At 40.8% G+C, this 26,326-nt stretch overlaps 2 protein-coding genes across 2 annotated transcripts; both read right to left on the minus strand.

The window, feature by feature from the left end:
• Positions 1 to 92: 92 nt before the first annotated feature.
• On the minus strand, positions 93 to 15,962 carry LOC103383324 (ovochymase-2). Its single transcript, XM_008316398.3, has 25 exons — positions 15,356 to 15,962; positions 13,505 to 13,635; positions 12,503 to 12,596; positions 12,229 to 12,369; positions 11,895 to 11,992; positions 11,429 to 11,555; positions 11,119 to 11,340; positions 10,212 to 10,427; positions 8,272 to 8,412; positions 7,381 to 7,626; positions 7,111 to 7,296; positions 5,994 to 6,103; positions 5,717 to 5,817; positions 5,099 to 5,376; positions 4,616 to 4,779; positions 4,323 to 4,506; positions 4,015 to 4,233; positions 3,746 to 3,880; positions 3,300 to 3,521; positions 3,024 to 3,206; positions 2,762 to 2,874; positions 2,566 to 2,660; positions 1,988 to 2,277; positions 1,199 to 1,359; positions 93 to 453 (listed from the first exon to the last, which is right to left on the minus strand). The coding sequence occupies exons 1-25, from the start codon at positions 15,639 to 15,641 to the stop codon at positions 253 to 255; spliced, it is 4,344 nt and encodes a 1,447-aa protein (XP_008314620.1). The 5' UTR covers positions 15,642 to 15,962; the 3' UTR covers positions 93 to 252.
• A 4,469-nt stretch (positions 15,963 to 20,431) lies between these two features.
• gprin3b (GPRIN family member 3b) lies at positions 20,432 to 25,185 on the minus strand. The gene is made up of 4 exons (XM_008316401.3): positions 24,990 to 25,185; positions 24,812 to 24,894; positions 24,601 to 24,674; positions 20,432 to 23,221 (listed from the first exon to the last, which is right to left on the minus strand). Exon 4 carries the CDS (start codon positions 23,151 to 23,153, stop codon positions 21,105 to 21,107), a length of 2,049 nt encoding a protein of 682 aa, XP_008314623.1. The 5' UTR covers positions 23,154 to 23,221; positions 24,601 to 24,674; positions 24,812 to 24,894; positions 24,990 to 25,185; the 3' UTR covers positions 20,432 to 21,104.
• Positions 25,186 to 26,326: the final 1,141 nt, after the last annotated feature.

The raw sequence follows: 26,326 nt of genomic DNA on the forward strand, positions 1-26,326 counted from the left end.
TGCAGGATTCATCTGCCTGCAAATGAGAGCGGGGAAGAAAGAAGGAGGGAACCTCTGAGCTCTGGGGTGGAGACCTAAAAAAGTCACAAAGCACATTAACAGCAACTGAAGGGACTTTATTAGTTTGAATCAAACAGTATAATAGCAACATAAGTTAAAACTGTTATTTAAAACATTTTTTACATTAAACTGCTAATTTATCTGGTAACTAAAAATGATAGCATTGTACAACAAACACTGTTAAAATCCTATTCACGACACTGGTTTGGAACTTTCATAAATAAACTTCTTGATGTTGTTGGACATCCAGGCACTGAAGGCAGAGACACGGGTGAACACAGACGGCTTCTTGTCTTTGATGCAGCCCCGAGGTCCGAAGCTGACCACACCATGGATCTCCCAGGTGGTGCTGTTCTCAGCCGACCGACAGGAGAACGGACCTCCAGAGTCACCCTGCAGGAGGGCAGGAGAATTAACCAGCAGACACCGGCGGACATCAGAAACACAGACAACTCCCCCCAGGTCAATAAATAATTATTAACTAATATTTATTAATAAACATCTTCATTTCATCCTCCTCTGCACATGTTCCAATAATATCAGCCTGGACATTAAGTAGCTGCCAATAATTATTTTTCCCCAGATCTACTAAGTTTCATTTCTATCCATATTGGTCTGAAATAAAAATCTGAGGATTTTTTTTTAGTAAAAGAAATAATTTAGTAAAAACAAAGTGCAAAATGTGAAGCTAGATTTGAATTAAAAGGTCATGTCACAAATAGAACCCTAAGAGAAATTATATATTCGGAACATCCGAAACAGTAGAATATAATTTAATGCATTAAGTCTGTTATTCGTTTGATTATATAAATTATACCAAATTATATATCAATTCTATAAATACGTTTTATCTTGAATTTTGACAACTGTTGGCTCTCCCTGCAGGACTGTACATGAACAGTTGCTTATTATGGTAAACTATGCCCCGTGTTGTCCTGCCTGCACATATTTGCAACCAGGGCTGAGTGACCAAAAACAAAGGTTACATAATGGTCAACAGAATGGACTGTCTGTCGGGGAGGGTAGTTTGAAGATCGTTGCAAAAAAAAAACAAAAAAACAAACAACAACAGCGACATCATTCAGAGACTTAGGTGAAACTGAGTTGTCTTTTCCAGTTTCCTCTGCAGCTCACTCACCTGACAGGCAGACTTGAGCTCATCTGGAGACTCGTATCCAGCACAGACCATGGACGGCCGGAGAACGTCCCACCAGTAAGTAGGTTTACTGCAGGTGTCGAAGTCAACGATGGGCAGAGCTGCTTGATTCAGCTGCTCTGCTACACTTGGAATTAAACTTCCTAAGAAAAAGTAGAGTAAGTTGTCATTGACATGTATGCAATTCCTCTTTCGCAAATTTTACAAAATAGACCAAGTGAAAAAAAAAGAGCTAACTCTCACTACAGATATTGGTGCAACATGGTGGACCTTTGACTAACTTTGTTTTTGAATTTTAAATTTCTTAAACAATAAGAAAAAAGACGAAATTCTGCAAAATATATTTTTTTCAATAATTGCACATTCTGCACTGCAACAAATACCCCAAAACAGTAATATGATCATAATGGAAGAAGTTACTGTATATTGTTAACAGTTTTTATTATTTTAATTACTTTAAAAACGAGTCCGCTGTTGACTTCCTGTTGAATGAAATGAAATGAAACCAGCAGAGGGCGCACCAACCTCGCGCTGACTGTACACAGTATTGGTATCTGATAAAACCACACCTTAATTAATTTTCATCCTTCTATTGAAGTCAAATATTACTAAGGATTTGGATATATTACACCTATGGTTCAGCAACTTTAAAAAAGAATCACATCATCATAGTTTATATTCAAGAAACAAAAGCACAACGTCGGCAAAAACACATCTATCAGTAAAAAAACAAACACATGACTCCTGTCATCCCTAAACCCAAACTTCTACCTTTCTCATCTCCCCATCCTGTGACAAAGCAGGCGGTTCCAGCAGGCATCACAGCTCCGAGCCTGGGCAGACAGATGGGGCTGATCTCTCTGGTCATATTCACTGGCTTAGTCAGATGGACCAGGGCGATGTCATTGGAAATGTCAGAACTATCCTCCTCGTAAACAAACCCTTCATGAATAATAATACCGTCCACTGGGTAGCACTCCTCTGCTGAGGGAACGTCCGCCGAGGAGTTCATGTGGTGTTTGCCCAGACACATGCGCCACATTGAGGAGTTACTGAAAGGCCTGGAGAAGAAGAAGAAGTATATTTGAGAAAATACTACTACTGTACTACTACTACTACTACTAAAATGGTTTACCTTGATAAGAAGCAACACTGGACTCTAGTAGGTTACTAAGTATATATGTATGTGTACTGGTCTAGTATAAATGTAACACCAGGGGTAGAGGAGAATAGATGATTACCCATCATGCTTAGTGTCTGTTGATCAAGCCCAATAGGCCATTTTTACAGAATAACTCATACTAATAAAACTCGTAGTACGTCTGGGAAAATAGTACTGTATGTCTGACCCCATGAAACAGTGAGCAGCTGTTAGGACCCATTCCTTATGAATCAAAGAGCCTCCGCAGTTGTGCAAGTATGGCGTGAAAGAGAATGGCTTAACCTGGAAGAGAGAGAAAAAGAGAAAACAGATTTTAAATTAAAACTCTTTTGTCTCTCATCTCTCATCACTGGGGCCCGCAGAGACACAGGAGTTGGCGTCACCTGCATAGAGACTTGCCAAGGCCAGGAGTGTGGGATTGCCTCCACTCCATTCACCACCCTCAGGGTCTCTGTGTTCGGCTTCACCGCTGGGTTTCCACAATTTTCTGGCCAGTCTGGGAAGAGCAAAAAAAAAAAAATCATGTAAAACTGTCATTGAATAGATAAAGGAAACAGCTTCAGGGTTTGTTTATACTATGTAGGAGCGCGATAAACACCACCACAGAACACCAGGACCTGGCTGCAGTATGCCTAAATGACTCACCAATGGTTAAAGTGTCCCACGGGTTAGTACTGGGAGGAGGCAGCGTTGGGACAATACTGCTGTCAGTGGTCCAGTACCCACGAAAACCCTGCTGCTGATTGGCTCCATTACTGAGGAAGCGAATGACAACCACGTTGGTGGGCACCGTCATGTTGGAGGGTGGGGCAAAGCCACAGAATTGACCTGAAAAACAGACAGAAAATTGTTGTGGTTTTAAGATAAGTGTGAGCGGGACACAAAACAATCCCAACAGTAATTGCTGCGTGGTTGACAAACCCAGTGATGCCATGGTGGCTCCGTTGAAGACCTCTACGTAGTCCACACACTTTCCTAAAATGTTTTGAGCTTGAAGCTCAAAGTGACTGAATCCTATATGGAGCGTTTTGGCTGATGGAACGGTGATTCTCCAAGTGCACACGGACTGGGCCTCGTAGTCTTTGGGCCAGTTAGGAGAAGTGAATTCCCCCTGGTTAGTGCTGAAGCTGCCTCCACAGGCACCTGAGTGTGTGGATGTGTCGGGAAGGAAAAAAGAGAGACCATTAATTATTTAAGGAGACACTGTCAATGTCAATGTGATATTATTATTATTTCTTTTAGCCCAGTCGTTGAAAAATCTACAAGCTCTAAAAATAAAATAAAATAAAATAAAAGACATTTTTGAATGTTAACAATTATGTTGGGTGAAGCTTAATAATTAACTAGCTGGTTTAAGTTGGTTTTACCTCCTGTAGGGTCCACTGCCCGCCAGGTGGCAATAAAGCCTGTATCCACCACCTTGTCGTTGGACGAGAAGCTGATGTGAAGTGTGTTTCCATCACTGACCAGAGCTTTGGGAGGAACATGACTGCAGAACGTTCCTAAGAACAGTTACACATCAGCAAGTGTCTGAGTACTCTTAGTCATAGATTTTATGATGATTATACTGTATGTTTAAATACTTTATTTTAGTAAGTACTCGTATCTGTATTTTTGTTTAAAAATGAAAACCTACCCAGAGTTCCAAGTCTGTCTGTGAGACTGACTTTGTCATTTAAACACAGCTGACTCTCCTCCAGGGAGAAATTGTGAAACTGAAGATGAACAACTTTTCCGTCTGGTACACGAAGGTTCCACTGGCAGCGAGCTTTGTTGCTGTAGCTGTTTGGATAATTCATGGAGAATACGTTTCCACCAACACCAACCAGGTCCCTTGGTCCTCCACAACCAGATACTGCACAGGGAGGTTAGAGGAGAGGGGAAAAGGTTATGCTTTTGTACATTTATTTTTTTAATTATTTTTCTAACAAAGTCATTTCTGACCGTGTTTGTTGTAGATGTCTCTGCGGATGATATTGTTGATCCAGGGCAGGTAGGCAGAGGAGCGGGTGAACACTGAGGGTTTCTTGTCCATAATACAACCAATTGGACCAAAGCTGGTGATGCCATGAACTTCCCAAGGTTGACCAGGGCCATCTTGGCACACCAGTGGTCCACCAGAATCACCCTGGAAACAACAGAAAGAAACATCACTGGCTTTGCAATATTTGCATAAACTTAGAAAAAAAAGAAAAGTACAAATGTGATGTTTTTGATGTCCCATGGTCTTATTTTACCTGACAGACAGACTTGAGTTCATCAGGTAGAGTATAACCACAGCAGATCATGGAGGTCTTGACCTGAAACCACCAGTAGTCCATCCTCTTGCAGGTGTCATACGGCACCACAGGCAGAGCCACCTGGTTTAGAGCTTCTGCAACCTTAGCAGTAAGTGGATTACCTGATAAAGACACAGGGAAAATGAAAATGAAGGTGTGAGGAACATGAACACGTCTACAGATGACGTTCATAGTTGTAGTCTTCGACTTAAGAAGAATTTAAATTTATATTTGCGATTTCTTATAACCCCAAATTAATTATAAAAGACTTACTTTGTTTTGTTACATCTTAAATTATGACCTATATTTTTGATTTACAACATGTATCGTGACCACTAGATGTTGCTAAGTCACACAAACTGTGCCTTTAAAAAGCGAGTTTTTACCTAAACATAATGATACAAATCTGCTCTGGTTGATCATTGAAAGTCAAGCCCTCACCCGTCTCGTCTCCCCAGCCACTGGCGTAGCACATTTTGCCTCCAGCCAGGACCTCCTCCTCAGTGGGCAGGCATGCATAAGAAATCTGGTCACTGGTTTCAACCTCTCCGTCCAGTCTGACCAGGGCAACGTCAAACTCCACTGTGGGCACTGTGGGATACTTGAAACCCTCATGACGATATATTCCGGTCACATTGAAGCAGCGTTCACTGGCCTCTGTGTATGTTAGGTTGTGTTTTCCCAAGCACATCTGCCAGCGCTCTAGCTCATCAGCGTAGCTGGATAAAAGAGGAGTGGATATATTGATAATGGTACACTATACGGTGAGGTCACTGAATTTAATATTCTTGGTTTTAACAATTTAAATTTCTAAAATATGTGTTCATGATATTTAATAATGGACAAAACATAAATCACATACACATATCAATATATAAATAAACTATTTAAAATAAATTATATATTAAATTTAAAAAATAAATTGTGACTGAAAAAGCCCTCTACTGGAAATGATCGGAACTGTCCTTAAATTTCACAGCTCTTTGTTTTGCACTCACTATATAAATGACAGTTCATTTTATTCTATGATAGTGTGCGATGAAAAAACTGAACATTTACTTGATGAAGCAGTGGGCTGCTGTTAGCACCCAGTTCTTATGTATAAGAGTTCCACCACAGGTGTGGGAAAACTGAGGTTCTGGACGGCTGGCAGGCCACACCTGAAACATACGAGGGCAAATAAGCAGCTCAGTTACGGGGAAATTAACACGCAGGTTTTTTATACCGTAAATAAACATGCATTTATTATATGAGATTCATGGCAGAGATAAGAGGTTATGCAAAGATTACAGCCTCTCTCTGTAATTTCTCAGTGTTTGTGAGTGACCTTTCTCACCTGCATGGACACTTGCCAGGGCCAGGAGTGTGGCCTGGCTGGTTCTCCGTTCACAATACGAGATGCAACAGCAGGAGGAATGGCTGGTTTGCCACATGTACCTGGCCAGTCTATGAAAATGGAAAAAAAAAAACAACAACCCAGATGACTTCATAAACTCTCAGGGCTGTATCTGCAGCTAAAAGATTAAATCCTGTGCTGGAGGAAATCATTTAATGTCCCTAGAGTCAGACACTGACTCAGAACGGCGAATATCACTGTGTATATATAAAGATATACCGTTGTGATGAAGGTCCAAACAGCTGATGTCCTTGTTCTGGTCCCTTTACCCTTCAACATTTTTCTTTTTAATCTCTCTTTTACCTTCCCTCCCCAGACACGGAGGCCATCGTTGGTCAGAGCCAAAGTGGGAAAAAAATGGCAGCAGAGTCTTTCTATAAAACTCTATTACAGCAATTGGCTGGACAGAGGCCTGAACCACCTGGGGCTTATCGCAGTGTGAGGAATGGGAATCAGGTGACAGCGTGCACTAAAGGGAAAGCAGAGCAATGGGCCACTACATATTGTATTTGCAGCACACCAATGTACCCTGTTTCACTGCACTTCTGAGCCCTGCACAGAGGTGTGTGTGTGTGTGTGGAGAAGCAGGAAGAATAGATACAAAAATACAGATGAAATCCATGAGCAGCTGGCTGAAGGTAAATGATAAACACATCTCTGGGCCAAATAAATGCAATGTTTTTTTCACAAAATGTATTTTTTGCCAGAAAAATAAATTGTGAATTGTGAATTTATTATTGACAATACTCACAGGATGGCTCAGAACGTTATGTGGCTAATTACTGTATATAGAGAATAGTGGAGAGCATGTAGATGTGGTCCATATTGAAAACAATTGCAACTTTAATTTGATCAGAAAGTACAGAAAGTGTTTCTCATATTAAATGGTTTAATTGGTTTATTATTTTTTATTCTGCTATTGGCTACTATCAAATCAAATATATTTTCAAAATGCACAGTATCTGATATGTCTTTATATTGAACACAGATACAGTTTTTACACTCGATACTACTTGATCGTGGCAGATACTGTATGGTGTCAGTGCAGATGCTTTACCTATGGGAATGTCGTCCCAGGGGTTAGGCAAAACAGGTGGCTCTGTGGGGGCAGGCAGAGTAGGATCTGTTGTCCAATAAGCCCTGAAACCTTTGGCCTCAATAAATGGGTCTGAATGGAACCGGATCATCAGCCTGTTTCCTTTAGTTTGAATGGTTGAAGGCAGTTTATTCCCACAGAACGGACCTACAGACGATGGAATCAAATGGGTCATCATTCTCTGTTAGGAACTTATTTTGAGTTCATTAATATTTTTTTAAGTGTACTTACCGTGTGTTTTAATGAGTGCATTAGTCAAGCCACTGATGTCATACACCTTTACATTATCCAGGCACTTGGACGAGATAATGTCCTTGGCTTCTAGGTCAAAGTGCGTGAAAGACAGCGTGATACTTTTCCCTAAAGTTGTAGCGATGTTCCACATGCACTCAGAGTTAGCCTTGTAGTTCATAGGCCAGTTGTGGGACTTGATCACCCCAGTTGTCTCTTTGGATGAGAAGCCACAACCTTGGATCTCTGAAAGCATAAAAGGAAGTTTTCTAAAAACCCCTGGGGATGTGTGATCAGAAAGATTACGTTTGTTTGATTACAAAAGGTCATTATGAGAAAATGAAATGTCTAGCAATAATTTGTATATTTATGTATATACATATATTACTTAACTTATCTAAACGATTTATATAAATGTGGCTACAATTGTTATACAAGTGTTATTGTGATGGGCCGGCAACATGTCCAGAATGAACTTTGTGTTTTGTTAATGGTTCTGCAACCCCCCGACCTTTTACAAGATTGAGCAGATGAAGAAGATTAAATGTATTTTATAATGTTGTTTTTGCCATTTTTTTTGCTACAGTAATCTGCAATATATCTGTTTCACCACCACACATGGGGTCTGGTGTCATTTTTTAAAGCCCAATTATCAAGATAAAAAACAGATAAGAGCCCTTTATCTGGCTGTTTTATGCGTCAGGTTGTACTCTGAGCGGTGCTCTGGGAGTTCACTCTTCTTACGCAATGGCTTTGTTGCCTTTATATATACGACAGAGATGAAAGATATTTCGTGATAAGTATCAGTAAGTGCTGATCTGCCTGAGAGTGTGTGTAGGTGTGTGTGCTCCTGAGTAATTAAGTGCTTCTGTGTGTGTCAGCCCTCTGTACCTGCGATGTCCTCAGGATACACAGCTTCCCACTTGGCAGAGAATCCTCGGTCTGTGAGGCGACCGTCAGACTGGAAGGTGACAGCGAGTGTTTCGCTGGCACTGACCACCACCGGGGGGAGGAGGTACCCACAGTGTGTACCTGACAAAGAGGAGAAGGATGGAGGAAGATGAGGAGAGTGAAGTGAAGCATGAAGGGATGATTCACAGAGGCAGCTAAAGGGTAAAAGGGGTGAAGTGACTCTACACAAAAATACAGAGCTTTGGTATTACCATCAATTTCCTATTTAGAGAGTGACATCTTTATTATGGGCTGCTACTATTAATCATGTGACACTAGTCTATATGCCTCCATGTGTCCCTGCCATGACCAGACATTAAACCCTTGGACAATAATCTCATCTATACCTGCAGCATGAGACGGGAACAGTTAACAATATACTGAGCAAACACACATACAATACGTGGTAATTGTAACCATGAAAGCACAACAACTTGTAAGCCTATGTATATTATATGTAGGTTTCCTTGAAAAAACAAACAAACATAAAGTCATTTAGCGTTAGCCTCCTTAGCTTTCTTTAGTGCGTGTCCATTTTCTCACATATTTCTTTAGGTTCGAGGTACAACAGTAATGCGACACATAAATATTAACAAGTGTAAAATTGACCCAGTTGGGGCAGCGATGCTAGTCACAGAAAGCAGAGCAACAAGTGAAGTCAAGCAAAGAAGAACAAACAAGATGGACGGTGTTAGCACGTTAGCCTAGCACAACTTACCTTTGGTGAAACGGACTATTATGCGTTTAAAAACTCTTTTTTTGCTTGTACAAGGAGATTTTGATATACCCTGGGGCAAGAATGGCAATGTTCAATACTGTAATATTTGTTTCCGAGTCGGAAAATATAATTAAATAGTACATTTAGATTCAACAGCGCTCTTGAATAATGGAACAGGCTTTTCGCTTTGCACACTTAGCACCACCCAGAGGCCAAAAGAGAAACAATGCCTTATGTTGACATAGCTTGTACACAATAGCAAAATGTATAACGCTTATGTCTTGTACACAATAGCAAAATGTATAACGTAGTGCCGCATACTCTGCTTTTAACGCTATTCCCAGATTTAATTTTGACGATGAATGCCTATTATTTTTTAGATACATACTGTACATTTTAAACCTACATTTCCTTAGCCCAATCTTGAATTGATGTAGGCAAGCTTTGACTGGATAAGAGAAGTCACATGTATTATATCTATTTAAAAAATCAGATAATATTCCCCTGCAACACAAACCTCTTCAAGTGACATATTGTTGGCAATCTGAACAGTTTCTGCTTCTATTTTGGTCACTAGCTCATGCACACTGATCTAACATAATAGATCACTTAAACACTCAACGCCTCTGTGTGTGTCTGTGTGTGTTGTTTTTCCAAAGAGCTTGTGCACCTCAGCCTTAGTCCTTGATAAGTCAGCAATAGATAAACCTCGATGAGGCACACTGCAGCCAGTGGTGTGAATCATAAAGAGGGATAATAATAGTTGGTCAGGCTCTTTGCAGAAGATCAACAATCCCAATTATCAGTTTTACAGCAAGTGGAGTGGGTGGAGTTTTAGCCACACAATGTGCTATATGATTGGTTGGCACAGAGGTTACACTAATACAATCTAAGTTATAAGGCCAACAACTATTAACAGCTTGGATTGTTGTTATAGAATTCTAAAAAATGTCACCAATGTTCGTTTTATAATTGTAAGATTTAACGTGTTTTTTGTTTTTGTTTTCTGTAACAAATGTTAACTGTCAAATTTCAGGAAAAAATAAGGAATTTTATGGTCAGTCCTTTTTTGTGTCAGTGATGTGAATTATATCATATACAGTAGCTCTACATCTTAAAAAGACCACTAAATTAGTAAACAAGATCAGCAGCAACAACTGACCTAACACGCTGTATTTATCTGAGACGATGAGTTTGTCCTCTTTACACTGTCCAGTCTCTCCTGCGATGGCCAGGTCAGTGATCTGCAGCTTGACCAGGAATCCTCTGGCCACAGTAATGCTCCATGAACTGTTCTGATGAGCAGGATATGCATTAGGGAAACCCATGGAGTGGATGACACCTTTACGTCCTTCGATAATCTCTGGTCCGCCACTGCCTGAGTGAAAGTGATGGAAAATGACATTTAGCAAATGATCGTTTGCATGTAGTTAATCTTTAAGTTCTTTAGTTGTCATTAAATCATAGTATTTTCCACATACTGTATAGGAAATTATAAAATGTTTTTTTTTTCACCCTTTTGTAGGCGGTTTTCTAACAGGTCCTGATTAAAGCTGTTAGGGAAACTGCCAGAAGAAGACTGGGAAACTTTGCAACTGGGCTGCACATCTCTGTGCCTGGCTCTGCCAATTTATTTTTCCATTGATGCCAAGTTCTTTTGTGAAATGTTCCTCCCTGTAAGGGCTGGAACGTTATCATAAAAAGCTGGCTCTCCTTCCATAATTAGTTAATAATATTCAAAATCTATTTTATAGATATTACGGTGTAATATATTTTCTTCGTTTTGAAACTTTGAAATTGTGTCTGAAAACCATAGATTTTTTCTGAAGGAGCTCTAAAAATGCACCATTAATGAGCCAGGAACCTCAGTCCAAGGTTCCAGTTCAACAGGCAAATTGTTTTCATGTCTATTATGAGGCTTCATTTAGGATTTAATTTTGTTACTGAGCGTTCAGGTCCATTTCTTATAGACAATCTTTGGTTTGTTCTTATTAGTGAAAATGACTTTTCTAACCTATTTCTGACTTCATGTTTAGAGTTTAAAGGGGAACACAGGGGCCCTGTGTTACCTGTTGTTGGTGGGATGGTTGTTTGTGTGACGGGTCTGACAGTAGTTTTGATTGTAGTTGTAGGTTTGGTTGTCGTGGAAACAACAACCGGTGGAAGGCTGGTCTTTGTGAAAGTTGCACTGAATCCTTTCGAAGTCTTAGCTTCATCTGATTTGAAGCGGACAACCATTGTGTTCCTGCTGGACTCCAGTGGGTTAGGAGGCGACATCCCGCAGATTTTTCCTTCATACAGGAAAAGCAGTTTTAAAGGTGACAACGTGCACACAATGTCTTTTTTAAAGAATTGGAACATGGATGGTGCTGTTACTACCTATTAGAGATGAACCAGCCTCATGACCATCGAAGACTTGAACAAAGTCTCCACAGACTTCAGGGACCAGGTCAAGGGCGGTAAATGTCAGTCGAACCCTCTCGCCTTCAGGAACGGTGATCTTCCACTGAGTCAACAAATAAACAGGAAACACAAACAAAAAGAAGACAGTGACCCTACGGTTAAACATCAATATGAAAACACACTGGCAGTAAAAAAAACAAAACATTGAAATTGTCGAAACTTTGAATCTAGGATCTGGATCCAGATTTCAATTTCTAGGTTTGTAATGAAGTGTTCTGGATGCATTAAATAAATATTTGAAGTGAATTATGTGGAGGGACTGATGTGTGCAGAGTCAAGTAAATTTAATCTTCAGTTATAGGTCACCGATGTTTCAACTGTAAAGAAAAAAACCCCCCCGACATTAATACACGACGACGTGGCATTTGCAGGTGGGCTGTACCTGGTACAACGCTCCATTGGGGTAGTTCTGCTTAGGAAAGTCAGGGGTCATCAGATCCCCCTGGTCACCTTGGAGAAATCCACCGGCTCCTGCTATTTCTGGCAGTAGATATGAAGAACACTTAATCTCCACCAGGATACCTGCATACATCCATTTCCCTCCTCTCCCACCCACCACATTTTCATTTCCCTTCTTTTGCTGCTCAGGGCTTCCTGCACCTCCACACTTCTTTAACTTTCTAGGTCAAGCCTGTACTGTAAGCCTGTCATGTAGACGTATGTCAGAATAGATACGATTTTCATGCTAAAATGGATTTTCCATATTGTCATCGTACCAGAGGTGAGCTCCGGAGTCACGGCTTTGTAATGAGCTTTGAATCCTTGGTCCGTTTTTCTGTCGTTTGTGTCAAAGTAGACGGTCAGGTGGTTGGTCAGCGACACCGCTGGCCGAGGTTTGGTGTAACCACAGTATCTGCCTGGAGAAAAGACAGAAATATTTTCTGTGCACGGCTGCACCATCTACAAATATCGGCGTGTCTCTGTCACCTCCGTGCTCCGTGGTGCTGCTCTGGCTGAGGAACTAATAATTAATGTGAGATTCTTTCTTACCAATGACTCCCAGGGAGTCCCTCAGTGTGACAAAGTCTGCCGTGCACAGTGTGGCTTCCTCCAATGCAAACTCCTCAAACCACAGATGGACCACCTGCGATGGAAACACACAGACGTGTCACATGTTATCAGGACAAGAAAAGTGTGTGTGTGTGTGTGTTCACACATCATCTGTGTGGTGTGTTTTTTTGTCTTCAGTATCTGTTTGTGTGTTAAAGATAGCAAAGTGACCTGCAGAGACAGAACAAGCAGGACTGCAGTGACGCTGGTATAAAAAAACACATTTTGGTTTTTGCTGCAGGTTTGAACAGGACAGCTGAGGGAAAGTGAAGGAGACGAGGCAGCCATCAGTCTGAAAAACCTCAGCCTGGCCATGCATTATAGAACAAACTGCTTTCTTCTGCTTCCTCTCCATGTGGCAGCACCGTGAGACTCTGAATAGACTAAACTGTTTCAATGTGCACCTCTAAGTCACGACAAAAAAAAAAAAAAGAAAGATCTTGACAAGAAAAAAGGAAAAATAATGTGATGGCATAATAATTATAATCCTAGAAGATAATGATCTCAAAAAAGTTAAAAAGACTCAAAGAAGACTTGTCATAGAGTCTGCAGGTAGGTCAGGGGTGTCAAACCCATTTTCACCAGGGGGGACTGTATATACTATATTTATATATATATACATACATACATATATACATATATATATATATACACACATATATATATTTAATTAATCAAGTTAGGAAACTCAGCAGCACAGACTTTATTATTAAGTCAATTAAACACTTTTTAATGGGCCACATTTTGGCCCGCGAGCCTTGAGTTTGACACATAAGGTAGAAGAATGTGTCAAAGTCTGATGAGACCAGAACCAGGGTAAGTGAATTCAACAGTGCTGCACAGGTGATTGCAATAACATGGCACTCTGAAAGGAATGTTGAACCTATGCAAATGTGCGACCGTTCAAGTGTTCCCTGGTTGAAGTAACAAAGACACTGTCACCTTGTCAGGATCCACGGTGATGTGCCAGGTGCAGCTCTTGCCGTTGTCATAGCTGCTTGGATAGTTGAAGCTGGTGAAAGTGCCAGACTCTTCTGACAGCTCTCGAGGACCACCGCAGCCTGAGTTTGGTCCTGGTGATTTAGATGAAAGACAAAAACAAAACAACATTAACCCTGTTAGCATGAAGCAGGACAAAATTATTATTTGGAGTTGATTTTAATAGTGACACACGCTGGATAAGTCATCCAGAGACAATTGTTGCCAGATAGGTGTCATTGTCATTTGCCCGATTGTGTTTATATTAAAAGGTTTTCCCAGCAGAAGTGAGGTTGGACTTATCACAGTGGGGAGAGAGCAGGTGGCCCTGATAACAGCTCATGTGATTAATGTCCTTATCTGAAGATATGTTTTCTCCTGTCAAAGCACAAAGGCTCTAAAGAAAATACATTTTTATATATGCTGCTGCATCATGACCTCACTGAGTTTAAAGTGTTACAAAATCAAGATCATCAAGAGTTACTGTGTACACTATTTTCTGCTTATTTACCATAGAAAACAAGGACAAATTCTTCACATGCATGAACAAATAAACACTTACATAAATCATGTACATAATTTGTAGTTACTACACTGACACCAAGCAGATGAATACAGAAAAACATTACAACAATTCATTTTTGTAATAAAAAAAAAGATGCAGATATTTTAGGCCTAGTAAAAAGTGTGATTGCTTAGTTAGCTTAGTTAGCTACTAGTAAATGTTTTTCTTTTGAATTTTACCTGGACAGGAGACTAGTTCACAAGATGGAGGGCCTGTGTGTTCTACAGCCTACAGAGCTAGATGCTAAGCTACTTAGCACTTACCTCTACAGCCTGGAGAGCTAAATGCTAAGCTATTTAGCATCTTACAGGTTGCATTTGGAAGATATTTCTGTAACCTATTACTAATTATTATTGTAAGGAGGAAATGTCCCAGTTCTGCTGGTCTGGTTCCTAATGATGAACAGACCCTGTGGATACTGCAGTTTTTTAAACTAACTATTTTCACTGTCACCTGTTGTTCTTGCTATGATGCTGTTGATGATGCTATAAAGACCTGCTGAGGATTCAGTGGTTTTTATGAGGTTGTCTTGGTCAAAGCTACCTTGTACGGTGTTGGTTTTCTAGGACAGGTTGTCAGCCAACTGTACTTCCAGATATTTTACACGGCAGGTCTGTTCCTTGGCAGCACCGTCCATGTTCAGCAGTGTGTGATGGCACTTGGCAGCTCTCCTTTAGTCTACAAGCGTGTTTGTTTTCATCTACATTTAGAGTGAGGTTGAGAGATCCACACGACACTGTGAGCCTTTCCTCTTACACTACATCCTGTAGGCCGACTTTTTTACTACTATCTCATCTCAAAAGAGACCTGCGGTGAGGTCATCTCTACTCCCCCCAATAATTCTCAAAGAAGAAGAAGCGCAAGAACATGATGAAGAAAAAGAAGAAGATGCAGGAGATAGAAAAAAGGGAAAGAAAATGTTGACAAAGGAAAAAATAGATAAAAATTTGTTGAAGATAAAGAAGAAATAAGAAAAGAACAGAAAGAAAAGGTTGAAAAAAGAAAAGAGTATAAAAATGTGTTGAAGACAAAGAAAAAGAATAACAGAGAGAAAGAATAACAAGAAGACAGAAAAATTGTAAAGAATAACAGAGAGAAAGAATAACAAGAAGACAGAAAAATTGTTTAATGAAAAAAACATGGCACTATAGCATTTCAAAAACCTGGAGGATTTTTACAAACAAATATGAAAACCTTTTGTACCTTTTGAACCTTTCTCCATTCTTCTATTAACGTAAATAAAGACTCACCATCTATATGTGTGGAGGAGGAATCGTCCTTGTCCACGAAGTAGATGACTATCAGGCCGATGCAGGCGCCGGTCATGGCCACAAAAAGAAATACCAGAATTGTTTCCAGGGTGCTCAAAGCCCTGGAGCCCATGTCTGCTGTCCTTCGTTTCACCAGACTCTGCTTCGTCCAGCACGTTATTACAGACACATGGAGAATGTGGCGGCAGAGCTGAACTTTAACTGCACAGGTGAACCTTGAGCTCAGGTGTAGATGTGAGATAGATGTGACGGAGCCATAAGTCATCAAGATGATAAGTTAATGAGTATTGATGTCGCTTTAGTCCCCTGAGGGTGATTGGGTTAATCTTTCAAGTGATCAGATTGAAAATGAAAGTGAGAAACCACTAATCGGCACCACTTGGTTTCCCAAATTGAATTTGAATATTTATTCTGTAGGTGAGATTTATTTACTATTTTGATTTTGCCCTTCATTAAGGATTTGACACACAGTTTTCCACAGAGTGATTTCACATGATCTTTTTTTTACATCAGTCACTAACACATAGTTCTTGGCTAACGGAAAACTGAGTTTTTATTTCTAATGTTACTGATATATTTTAATACTACATCCATCACCGAGCCACATACAGAGACAAGCAAACATTCACACTCACATCCACACCTATAGACAATTTAGAGTGAACAGTTAAAAAAAAGAAAACAGGAATATATGGGGGGAAAAAAACAGCCAAAAAATCCTACACTTAGGAAAACAGGGGGAATCAAACCAATAACAACCCCCACTAAGTGACACTGTTCTAAACCTTGGGGTAATATTTTTACCCTGTGTAAAATCTTAGAAAAATTCCAAATTGTAATTTTAAAGTTATTTTTTCAACTTGTTATGAAAGTAAATAAAAACAAAAATATATAAGAAATATAAATGTGAAAGTCATTGAATTCTATTTATATTATATAAATATATAATATATATTAAATCATTATTTTAAACGTGCTTTGTCGATTGTTTTTTTGACGACTCTGATGTTTTGCAGTTGTAGCGATGTGGAGTCAGACAACGTCTCTGCAGGAGAGCAGAGCTGCGGCTGCAGCATCCAGGTCCTGACAGAGCTCCCATGGGACCAGTGTTGTGTCAGTATCAGCTGTCAAACCAGACACGTCACCCTTTTATATAACACTGAATATTCAAACCAATTACACCCAGGGCCCTTCCTCCTCCAGCCATCCGTACGTATATTCATTTGCATATGAATATGCTATAACTGGTTAAACAGTGTGTTGAAACAGCACCCCAACAGGCAGAAGTAATGGCTTCGGAAAAATGGATCTACAGCCTAGACATCGAGTTTTTCATTTTCGAGTGGCAGCCCTGAGGAATCTGACGATAATAACAGTAAAAGAAAAAAACGAAAATCAGAAATAAACAGTCTCATGGAACAAACTTCTCATTTCTTACATTTAAAATAAACTCGAGTTGAAGGTTTTTTTTCTCCCGTGTTTGTCTGTGTTTCTCTTCTCTGCGTGTCTGTACTTCCTCTACATTTGTCAGAGCTCAGCTTGTTTTGGATCTTCTCTAACTCCACCGGGGACCTATGATTTATGAGCTCATCTGTCAGCCATAATAAAGCTCTCTCTAATGAAGCCAGAAAAGGTGACCTTTGTGTGTGTTTGCGTGTGTGTGTGCGTGCCTTTTCCAAAAGTGCATCTTCGCAGGCTGTGCTACAGAGGTTACCAAAGGGCACGTGCTCCTGAGCTGAATTGAAAGCAATCAATGATGAGCTCAGAAATCCTGGTAACAAACTGTTCTGTATGTGCAGCTATGAAAACAAAAGTCAAAAAAAAAAAGGAAACTGGGGTTTAAAAAAAACCAACGACAAAAAAGAGAAAACATCAATGCAGAATCAATGATCTTCCCAACAACGACAAAAAAAACATCAATGCAGAATCAATGATCTTGAGGAAACAGCAGCAATGCACAACCTACACCGGAGAGTGTGTGAAAAAGGAACACACTCGCAGCCCAACACTGCAGCACAACAAATGTAGGCCACATATTCTACTGGGACCAGAGCGGCCATCAGGAGGACGAGCTCCTCCACAGCTACCAGGCTTAAACAACACAAAGATAACGGAGGCGGAGAAGGAGAAGGAGAATCTGTCTGTCATGGGTGTTGAAATCATCTGCAGAGTGAAGGTTTGCACCAGCACACTGTTACTGGCTTTTTTTTCTTCTTTTGTTGTGATTATCATCACTGAAGGAAGAAATCGACATCTGGGACAGAGAGAAATGGAGGCTGAGGGAGAAAATGAAGAGTTGAGCAGACGATGGGAGGAGGAGGAGGAGGAGGAAGAGAAATACTTTGAAAAAAAATATTGATGGTTTGGAACTGGAAATACATCAGGCCTCTAATCAGTGAGCAGTCAAATCTCTTGAGCACGGCTTACACGCAATTAAATGGTGGCACTGTGATGACCAGCCACCTCTAATTACTCATGCTGCACTTTGAAATTATTTCTAAACGGTAATTAACATTCATCCTCCTGATAAAAAGTGTGTCTAATATTTCACAAACGATCCGATCTGGTGAGCGATACATAATTATACTGATGATGGCGCTGATAAATGTAACGGCATCCATGCCAGGGAGGAGGCATCTGTGTGTGTGATCTGGGATTCTGTGTGAAGATGCTGATGTGGTACAAAATAAACTAGGTTACTGCAAACCCAGTACCAGGACACGGTGGCAGCCTAGTTCAGGCTTTTACATGTTGCTGCTGCTGCTGCTGTTGCTGCTGCCTCTGTAACTATAACATTTGTTATCAGTACCAATTTTTAAAAAAATCTCTACATTTACAACTTATTCGACCTCGGCGTTTTGTGGTTACGTCGTCATCTCCCATAGATTTATTAAGAAAGTCTTGTTTCATCATTCCACTTTGCACAGTAGTTGCCGAGAAGAGCAGATAAACACGTCGCCACCGGCGCTGTACGTGGAACTTTGGCTTTGTTTACATTTGCCTTAGCGTAGCTGAGTGACATACGTAGGTACTAATGTACAGTACATGTGAGTTCTGACTTACTGTGAAAATCGAGTTACAGCGCACTGTAGGAACGGAACTGTGACGTACGCCGAGGAGCCCCTGCATTTAGGTTGAGATGGGCTGAAAAAGTACACAGTACACAGTAAGTACACATGCTGTATTTTTTAGTTTTTAGATCATAATAAATAAATAAATGTTTTTTTCCAGTTTGTCTGCTTTGGTCAACCACGGTTGACTTTTTTTTAAACTTTGTAATTCCTACAGAACTGCTTTTCTCAACAAATAAAGAAAATTAAATTCAATTAAATATTTGTGTAATTTTCAGGCTGTGGCACAACTAAAGAAATAGCAACATTTAATTTAATTGCCCCACACCCCCACAGACCCCCCGGCCGACGTTACATGACATGACTGATATGTATCAATCAGTGATAATGTGCTTGAGTTATGCCTTTTTAAATACTCACAGAGTCACGGCACTGCACTGCAAATGAGCGGAACACTGACGGAGGCCAAACACTGTCCTCCAGACACTGTAACGAGGATGTGACTTTTTTTTTTTGCAGATGCTTTTAAATTCAATTTCCTTGTCGTTGACATGAACCTCCAGCAGTGTCTAAGCACCACATGAGATCAGATCTAATTTGCTCCTTCACATAGAAAACAGTCCAAAGTAACACAGCAAGCTAGAGGTCATTAAAAATCCAACACTGCTAATTAAAGACGGGGTGAAAGGGGATGAAACGATCGGAGTTACAGTGAGCGACAGAGCTCGTTAATATGGAAACTGTCAACTCTGTAAATGAGATGTGATCCATCTACCTGAGGCGGACGAGGACAAGAGGACAACATCGCTGTCTGGACAGACATGGTGTCTCAGCCAGTAGAAAGTTCAACTCTGTCAGTCCTGGCCAAACAGAACACGTTATGATATAAACCATTTTGTTCCAAACAGGTTGTGACATTTTGTTCCTCACATGAAAGCTGAGAAAAACCTCCACCCGAGTGTGATCACGGTCCTAACGTTAACAACAAGAGACAGGCCTGAAAAGACAATAACAACGGTGAGTGTGGAAAAAGGAGGGGGGGGAGTCGGGTGGGCAATCTCATCGACATCGGTTCATCCAGACTATTGTTTCGTTATGTTCATTATATCATTTGTTTCTAGGAGAAAATTTTAAACGAAAGAATAGAGAATTATGGGACTGAACTACAGGGGTCGCCGTATATCTGTCAAAACATACAGCGTCGTTAGAGACATGGCCTCATATGCTGTAACTGGAGCTGTTGTGCTGCTCGTTAGTGCAGAGCCTCAGATAAAAACAACAACGCAAGTCATGGGGACACGCTCAGAATATCATCACAAGTGCAATGCAACATGGACCATGACCTAAGGATTTAAATAAAAAGTGTAGACCTGGTGACTTGCTGCTGTGGTTCAGAGATACTGCAGCGAAACTCAACTACTCTGGACTTTTATCAAAAAAGTGTAGACCTGGTGACATGCTGCTGTGGTTCAGAGATACTGCAGAGAAACTCAACTACTCTGGACTTTTATCACTGAGCAGAATTTGAAATAATAATGATATATGGTCAATAATTAAATATTATTATTGTTTGCCAGGTTGATGTACATTGAAACAGTCGGTGTTTTCTATTTTTTATCCATAGCAAAAAACACTCACAGACACTCTTGTTTCTCACCGAAAATTCAACAACGCCCCCTATGAATAAATGAAGTATTTACGATGAGTACTACTATATGTAAAGCCAAAAACAGCCGACAGGAACGTTTTTGGCTCTGGACCAACATTAGCAGTAGCCCAGAGCTCATTTTGTGCTGCAGTTACAGCAGTTTTCCAGCGGTACTTCACCTTGTCTAACTTTATCTCTCACACTGTAACCTCGCCGGCACACAGCTCTGATGTTGTGTCACTTCCTTCAACAAGGTTTTTCACACATCTGCATATGGAACACCATGGTTAAAAAAACCAAAACAAACACATTTCGATGCTGTTGTGTCTTTAAACTGTAGTTTCAAACAATTCTTCTCAGGGGGTCTCAGTCGATGCGTGCGAAATGAAAATTGTTAACCAATTTTGAGGGTTTTTAATAGAAAAACAAACAACAAGGAATCAACAGCAGATAAATATATATATATACTGTATATATGTATATATATATGCATTTTTATCCCTTCTTGGTGAACAGCAGAATCACTTACTATAAGTAAATGAAAACAAAAACACAGCCGCTGTAAACGCCTGGAAACCAGAGAAACGCATCGAATGAAACAGGAAGTAACGTGTGAATCTTTATGATCAGTGCAGTACAACGTGAGGATCTGGAGTCGTTTATAGGACATACAACCGGCATCTCAACTAATATACATGCTTTTCTTCACTATTATTGCCCGCGTTGTTCAAAAATCAGTTTCGGAAGTTTCTATCTCTTTAATATAATATCTATTTCTAGAAAATAAATCTGGGGTTGTTCGCGTTCAGATAATATTTCCTACATTCTTTGATCACAAACATCACACGTATTTGGACTCGTTATGCTACAACATTCCAGAGTTTACGTACTTACTCACAGGGATCATCACCAGGTCAATGTTTCTCTCGGTATTGCAGTCGGGACGCGGGGATAAACATTTTGACCTCTAGGAAAAACAGGGGAGGACGTCGGCTATCTTTGGGCCGTGCTACTCAAGGACAGAGGAGGGAGGGGGGCGGACGCAGCAGTTGGGCCGTCTGACATTTTGCAGCATTGACCTGAAAATGTTCTGCTGCCTCCTTTTGTTCTTCTTGCGATGTCGCGGTGAGTCAGAGACCGACTTTCGCAGGGAAGTCTGCACAATCAGTTTCCTTTCTTGCTCCTTAATTTTGCACTGCAGGTGGCTCTGAATGGCAAAGCCCAGGGATTCCGGGTCGACCGAGGCCCCGTACACCTCCCACGTCATGCCTTGTTCGTCCCAGACGACATCATGGACACCCTGCTTCTCGGCCTGCTCGTCCTCTTCTTCTTTGTTTTTCTTCTTCTCCGTCTTCTGTACGGCAGCTTTACCCTCAGCGTTTTTGCTTTTTTTTTTTGAACTCTCTGCTTTGTTTGTAGTGACTTCAGACTTGGATTTGTTTTTTCCTGTTGTTGTCTTTGTTGTTGTTGTTATTGTTGTTGTTGTTGTTGTTTTGAGGCTCTGGTCAGGCTTTGAATTAACAGCACCTGAGGATGGCGCCGTAACGTTACTGTCAGCAGATCCAGACTTGGAAACACCGGCGCTGTGTGGGGCTGTCCCTGGTTTGAGCAGAGGAGCTGGAGCACTGATTGTTTTTGCCACAGATTTCTGAGTCGCTGCTTTACACTGGGAGTTACCTGAGTCTCCCTGCTCCTTGTGTTCAATGTTGATTTGATAGGCCGGCTGAATGTTACAAAAAGCTGGCTCCGGCTCTTTGGGCTTGGCTCCAAGTCCTCCATCTGCTTGTGATTTGACTGCATTTTGGTTACAGCACATTTCTGCCTCCACTGTGAGCTTCTCTGACCTTGAATCAGATGAGACTGAAGGCAGGTGCACCTGCTGGACCTCCACCCCGCGGTCCTCCACCAAGACCACAGCCAGGCTCGGCACCTCGTCCCCGGGGCCCGCGCCACTGCACGGCCTGCGGATGCCGGCGAAGGGCAGCAGGCTGGGGCTGGTGGCCACAGCTTTGCTGCACATGTTGGCCACCGCCTGCACCTCCATGTCATGACACTGCTTGACCGGGGTGGGCGACAGGGAGGAGGTCATGGTGGACGCCTCCTTGTAGACTTTGGAGAGCGGCCGCTCCAGCCCTTCACTGACCGACGTCTTAGTTTGACTGACGTTTTGAACGGAGGAGGAGGTCTGCTGTGAAGCCACCAACTGCGGTTCTTCTTCTGGTTTCTTCTCCATTTTCAACTCCTCCTTTGACATCGTTACATTAGATGTTGCGGGCCCTGGTTCTTTAGCTGCAGCGGAGTTCCGGGGAGACGTCGTTTTCATGCTGGTTCCAGGTGTGGGCTGCGATGAATTCTGTATTTGCTCTGTGTGTTTCTGTGAAATAACAATGTCCTTATTTTGGGGAGTGGATATACTTCCTTTATTATCCTGCTCCGCAGATTTAGTTTGTGGTAAATGACACACGCTGGTGGGACTCTTCACATTTGTAGAAACATAATTATTATTGTCCTCTGGTGCTGCGGTTGTGGCCGAGGACGCCGTCTTTTCACGCTGCTCTCCTGCCTGGTTTGCACTGGGTTCTTTTACTCTGCAGTTACTGCTCTGTCTGTCGACCGCTGACGCTGTGACGGCAGATGGCACGCCAGCTTTACAGATATCCTTTTCATCACCTCGGCTCGACATTCTCATATTAGCATTAGAATCAGTCTGGCTGCCTCCCGGCTCACTCACACGTTTGACAGGTAGCGACTTTTCTGGCATCTGTTGGTCTCCACCTTTTACAAACTCGGGTTTCTCCTGGTTCCCATTGGCCGGAGCCGCTTCACCAGCTGTTTGTTGGGTGTGGGGGACAACGTTGGTGGACACAGCAGCTGAAGACACGTCGTCCTGTTGGTGGTGGTGGTTGGATGTGAGGAGGGCCGTGGGACAAACCTGAGGGAGTTTGAGGTTGGCCCCTTTAGTGCAGTTGGCGTTTGACTCCCTGTTGCCCAGAGAATCCACCACAGCCAGCTGAGGCACCATCTGGACTGTCACTGTTCTTTTTGGGTTCGTTCCCATGTTTCCACTAAGTCAGAGTTGGAATATTGTTGAAATCCAAACTTGTAAACAGTGACGTTATCACGTTCCTAAGAAAAAAAAGAAAAAAAAAAGAAAAGAAAAATATCAGATTTTATTTCAAAAATTCATAATTTACCTTATTTAACTTTTTTTGCATTTTTGTTTTTTTCTTTTTTTTTAAATATTTTGAATATCTCTCGTTTTGCTTTTTTTTGCTTTTTTTTAAATATTTTGAATATCTCTCTACTTTATTTTTGATATAAAAATGTTTTAACATTCAAATTTAATCATCTTTATTTATTTATTTTTGTTTACGGACTTATTTCTTATTTTTATTTATACAAAGCTTATTATAAATACTTTTGTACGTTTGCTTAACATTATTATACAATTAAATATACACAACATGCTGCTTTTCAAAATATTTATGCTCATATTTTTACTTTAACATAACCCACATAAGGCAGAGGAAAAAAATATTTTTTATAAAAACAGAGAAGTCTGCGTCATTACTTACAGACTCATATAAAGATTTTTTTTTATGCTGATTTAGAACCTGTTAAAACCCAACCACAATTAGTTCAATGTTCTTATTATGTATACAGACAATACGGTTCATTTGAGTTGTGTTAACAGTTTGGTCCATTTTGTTTCGCAGGGACCAACACTTTCTCGGTGTCCCTCTTGTAAATGTGTGGTAGAATCTGGGTCAGTCCTACAAAGTAATGAGCCAGCACTCAGTGGGAGTCTGAAATATCTGATCATTTTGGTGTCTGACAAATGAATTAGAAATATAACTGCACACAGAGCTCTGTGCTTTACACCACACGGAAACAAGAGGAGGCAGAGACTCCAGTGTTCCACATCAGCCATTTCTGTCACAGCAGGACCAATGAATGAGCCTGTAGGATCTGCTCACACATACATCTAATTGTATGGCATATTTCGATTAAAATTAAAATATCTTAAACCAACTTAAAGTTAGAAAAAAAATAGTTTTTCCAACTTAAAGTTAGAAAAAAAATAGTTTTCAATCAATTTATTGAGATGCTCAGTGTAAATGTGCCTACAGAGGAGAGGATCCTGCTGTGGGTCACGGACAGGTGTGGAACATCTGCCTGTCTGTTGGCAAGGTGCAAATACAGACGGTAAAACACAATAACAGAGATTGTTGGTTTGAAGAAAAAAAAAACATAAACAAACCCCCTGATGTCTGCAGCAGTTCAGACATGAATATCAAGAAGCTGTGAATTTGCACAAAAAAATGAAGCGTCCAAGTGGCGCACAACAGCGTGCATGAAGATCTGGGCTGCAGCCCACATTTGCAGTCATGTATCGCCCCTACATCTGAGAGGCCACTGATATGTGCTGATATGTTTCGACCTTGTCGAAGAAATTCACTCCGTCAGACAAGAAGAAAGCAGAAACAGAGGAGGGGGGGACTTACCTTCAGAGATGCCGTGTGTTCCCGACCGCGCGAATGCAGTTGGCGCGTCCGTGTCACCGAGATGAGGCTAAACCCTGAGAGCACATATGGAAAAACCAACACTGTGTCGGTGACACCAAGCCACGCCTCACACACTCAGCCCACCACAACATAAGTATCATAGTGGTATTGATTCCACACACTACAGCGTAAAATTGCCTGAGTGACTGACCGTGAGCTGTGAGTCATCTCTGTCCGTCCACTGGATGATGCTGCTGCTGCTGCCGCCGCTGTTTTACTGCTGTCCTATCAGCGCTGCATCATCATGGAATTTGAAAAAAAAAAAATTTTTTTTTTTTTTGGAAAATGCACCTTTAACGGTGTGTGTGTGTGTGCGTCTTATCCCTGACTGAGTTCAGTGGCCCAGGCAGCGGCAGCAACAACAACGTGGTGCAGGAGAGTAAAAAACCCGATGAATGGATGAATGGAGGAGGCAGTGCTGTATCAGCTGCAGCACGGAATCCTCCAGAGGTTCACTGACACCAAAGTCGGTGCTTCTCAGTACTACACAGCTGTGGAGGTGTTGATGTTTTAAAAAAAACAAACCCCGATCACATTGTACATGTGTATAAAAAAAAAACGAACAAAAAAACCAAAAAAAACCCCGATCACATTGTACATGTGTATTACAATAAAGTGTTATTTAGCGACTTAACGATTTACCGAAGGCTTTGATAAAATATCGAATAATAAAATTAAAGATTGAACAAGAAAGATAACGATCACGATCAAAAACATTGAGGCTTGTCCTTTTATGTATAAACATATAGAAACGAATTGTGTTCTTCACGAGAGTTGTACTGCCCTATAGTACAAGCAAATAATTCATGTTCAACAAGTAAATACTTAAGTTATATAGCTGATATTTAAAGAACCCTGGGAATGTTCCAAATTACATTTAGTGCCAAAAGTAATTAGACGGTCACTCTCACGGAAAATCATTCTAAAATTGTCTGCCTTTTTTGGCAGTGAAAATGTCGTCCACTGGAGAAATAACTAAGTCTCTACATTAATAAAATATTTACTAATAAGAAATAATTCTAGGCTCCCATACGTCTAACTGTGTTGAATCACCCCAGCATGAGTTTGTCACAATGTATTGTTTATTGTTTTATGAGTTCTTAAACACAAGGTATATAGGAGTAATTTATTTAGTATGTTTTCAGGGAATAACGCTGACTAGACTAAAAAGAAAAGGTTTCAAATTAAATGCAACGTTGATACGTTTTAGTGAAGATCTGGCACCATCTTGTGGTTGTATTGGGTAAAGACATCGCTTGACTCGATCAGTCAACCGTATTCTGCAGACAAAACTATCTTTTTAAACAAAATGGTGCCATCTCAGTGTGTGGGGAGCGATGTGTGTGTGTGACTCAAACTACTTTAATTCATTTAAGTTAGTGAAAAGTGAAAGTTTCTGGTGAGCACGCGAAACTTTTCCCCTATAGTAGCTAAGTAAGCTAGAGACAACACTATTAGTAAGAAAGTTTTCTGGCTAGTAAGCTAGCTAAGTAAGCTAGAGACAACACTATTTCAAAACTGACAAACGCCGCATTATGTGAAATTGCTACCGTTGCTGGTTTTAGCTTCATCACTAAATTGATACATTGAGGCAAACACTCATATATACAGACACATATTTACATTTGTGACATATTCAATTTGGACCTGAAGAAACAATTTCAAC

The sequence above is a fragment of the Cynoglossus semilaevis genome, chromosome 9 (assembly GCF_000523025.1).
Source record: "Cynoglossus semilaevis isolate Cse_v1.0 chromosome 9, Cse_v1.0, whole genome shotgun sequence".
Taxonomy (NCBI): Eukaryota; Metazoa; Chordata; class Actinopteri; order Pleuronectiformes; family Cynoglossidae; genus Cynoglossus; species Cynoglossus semilaevis.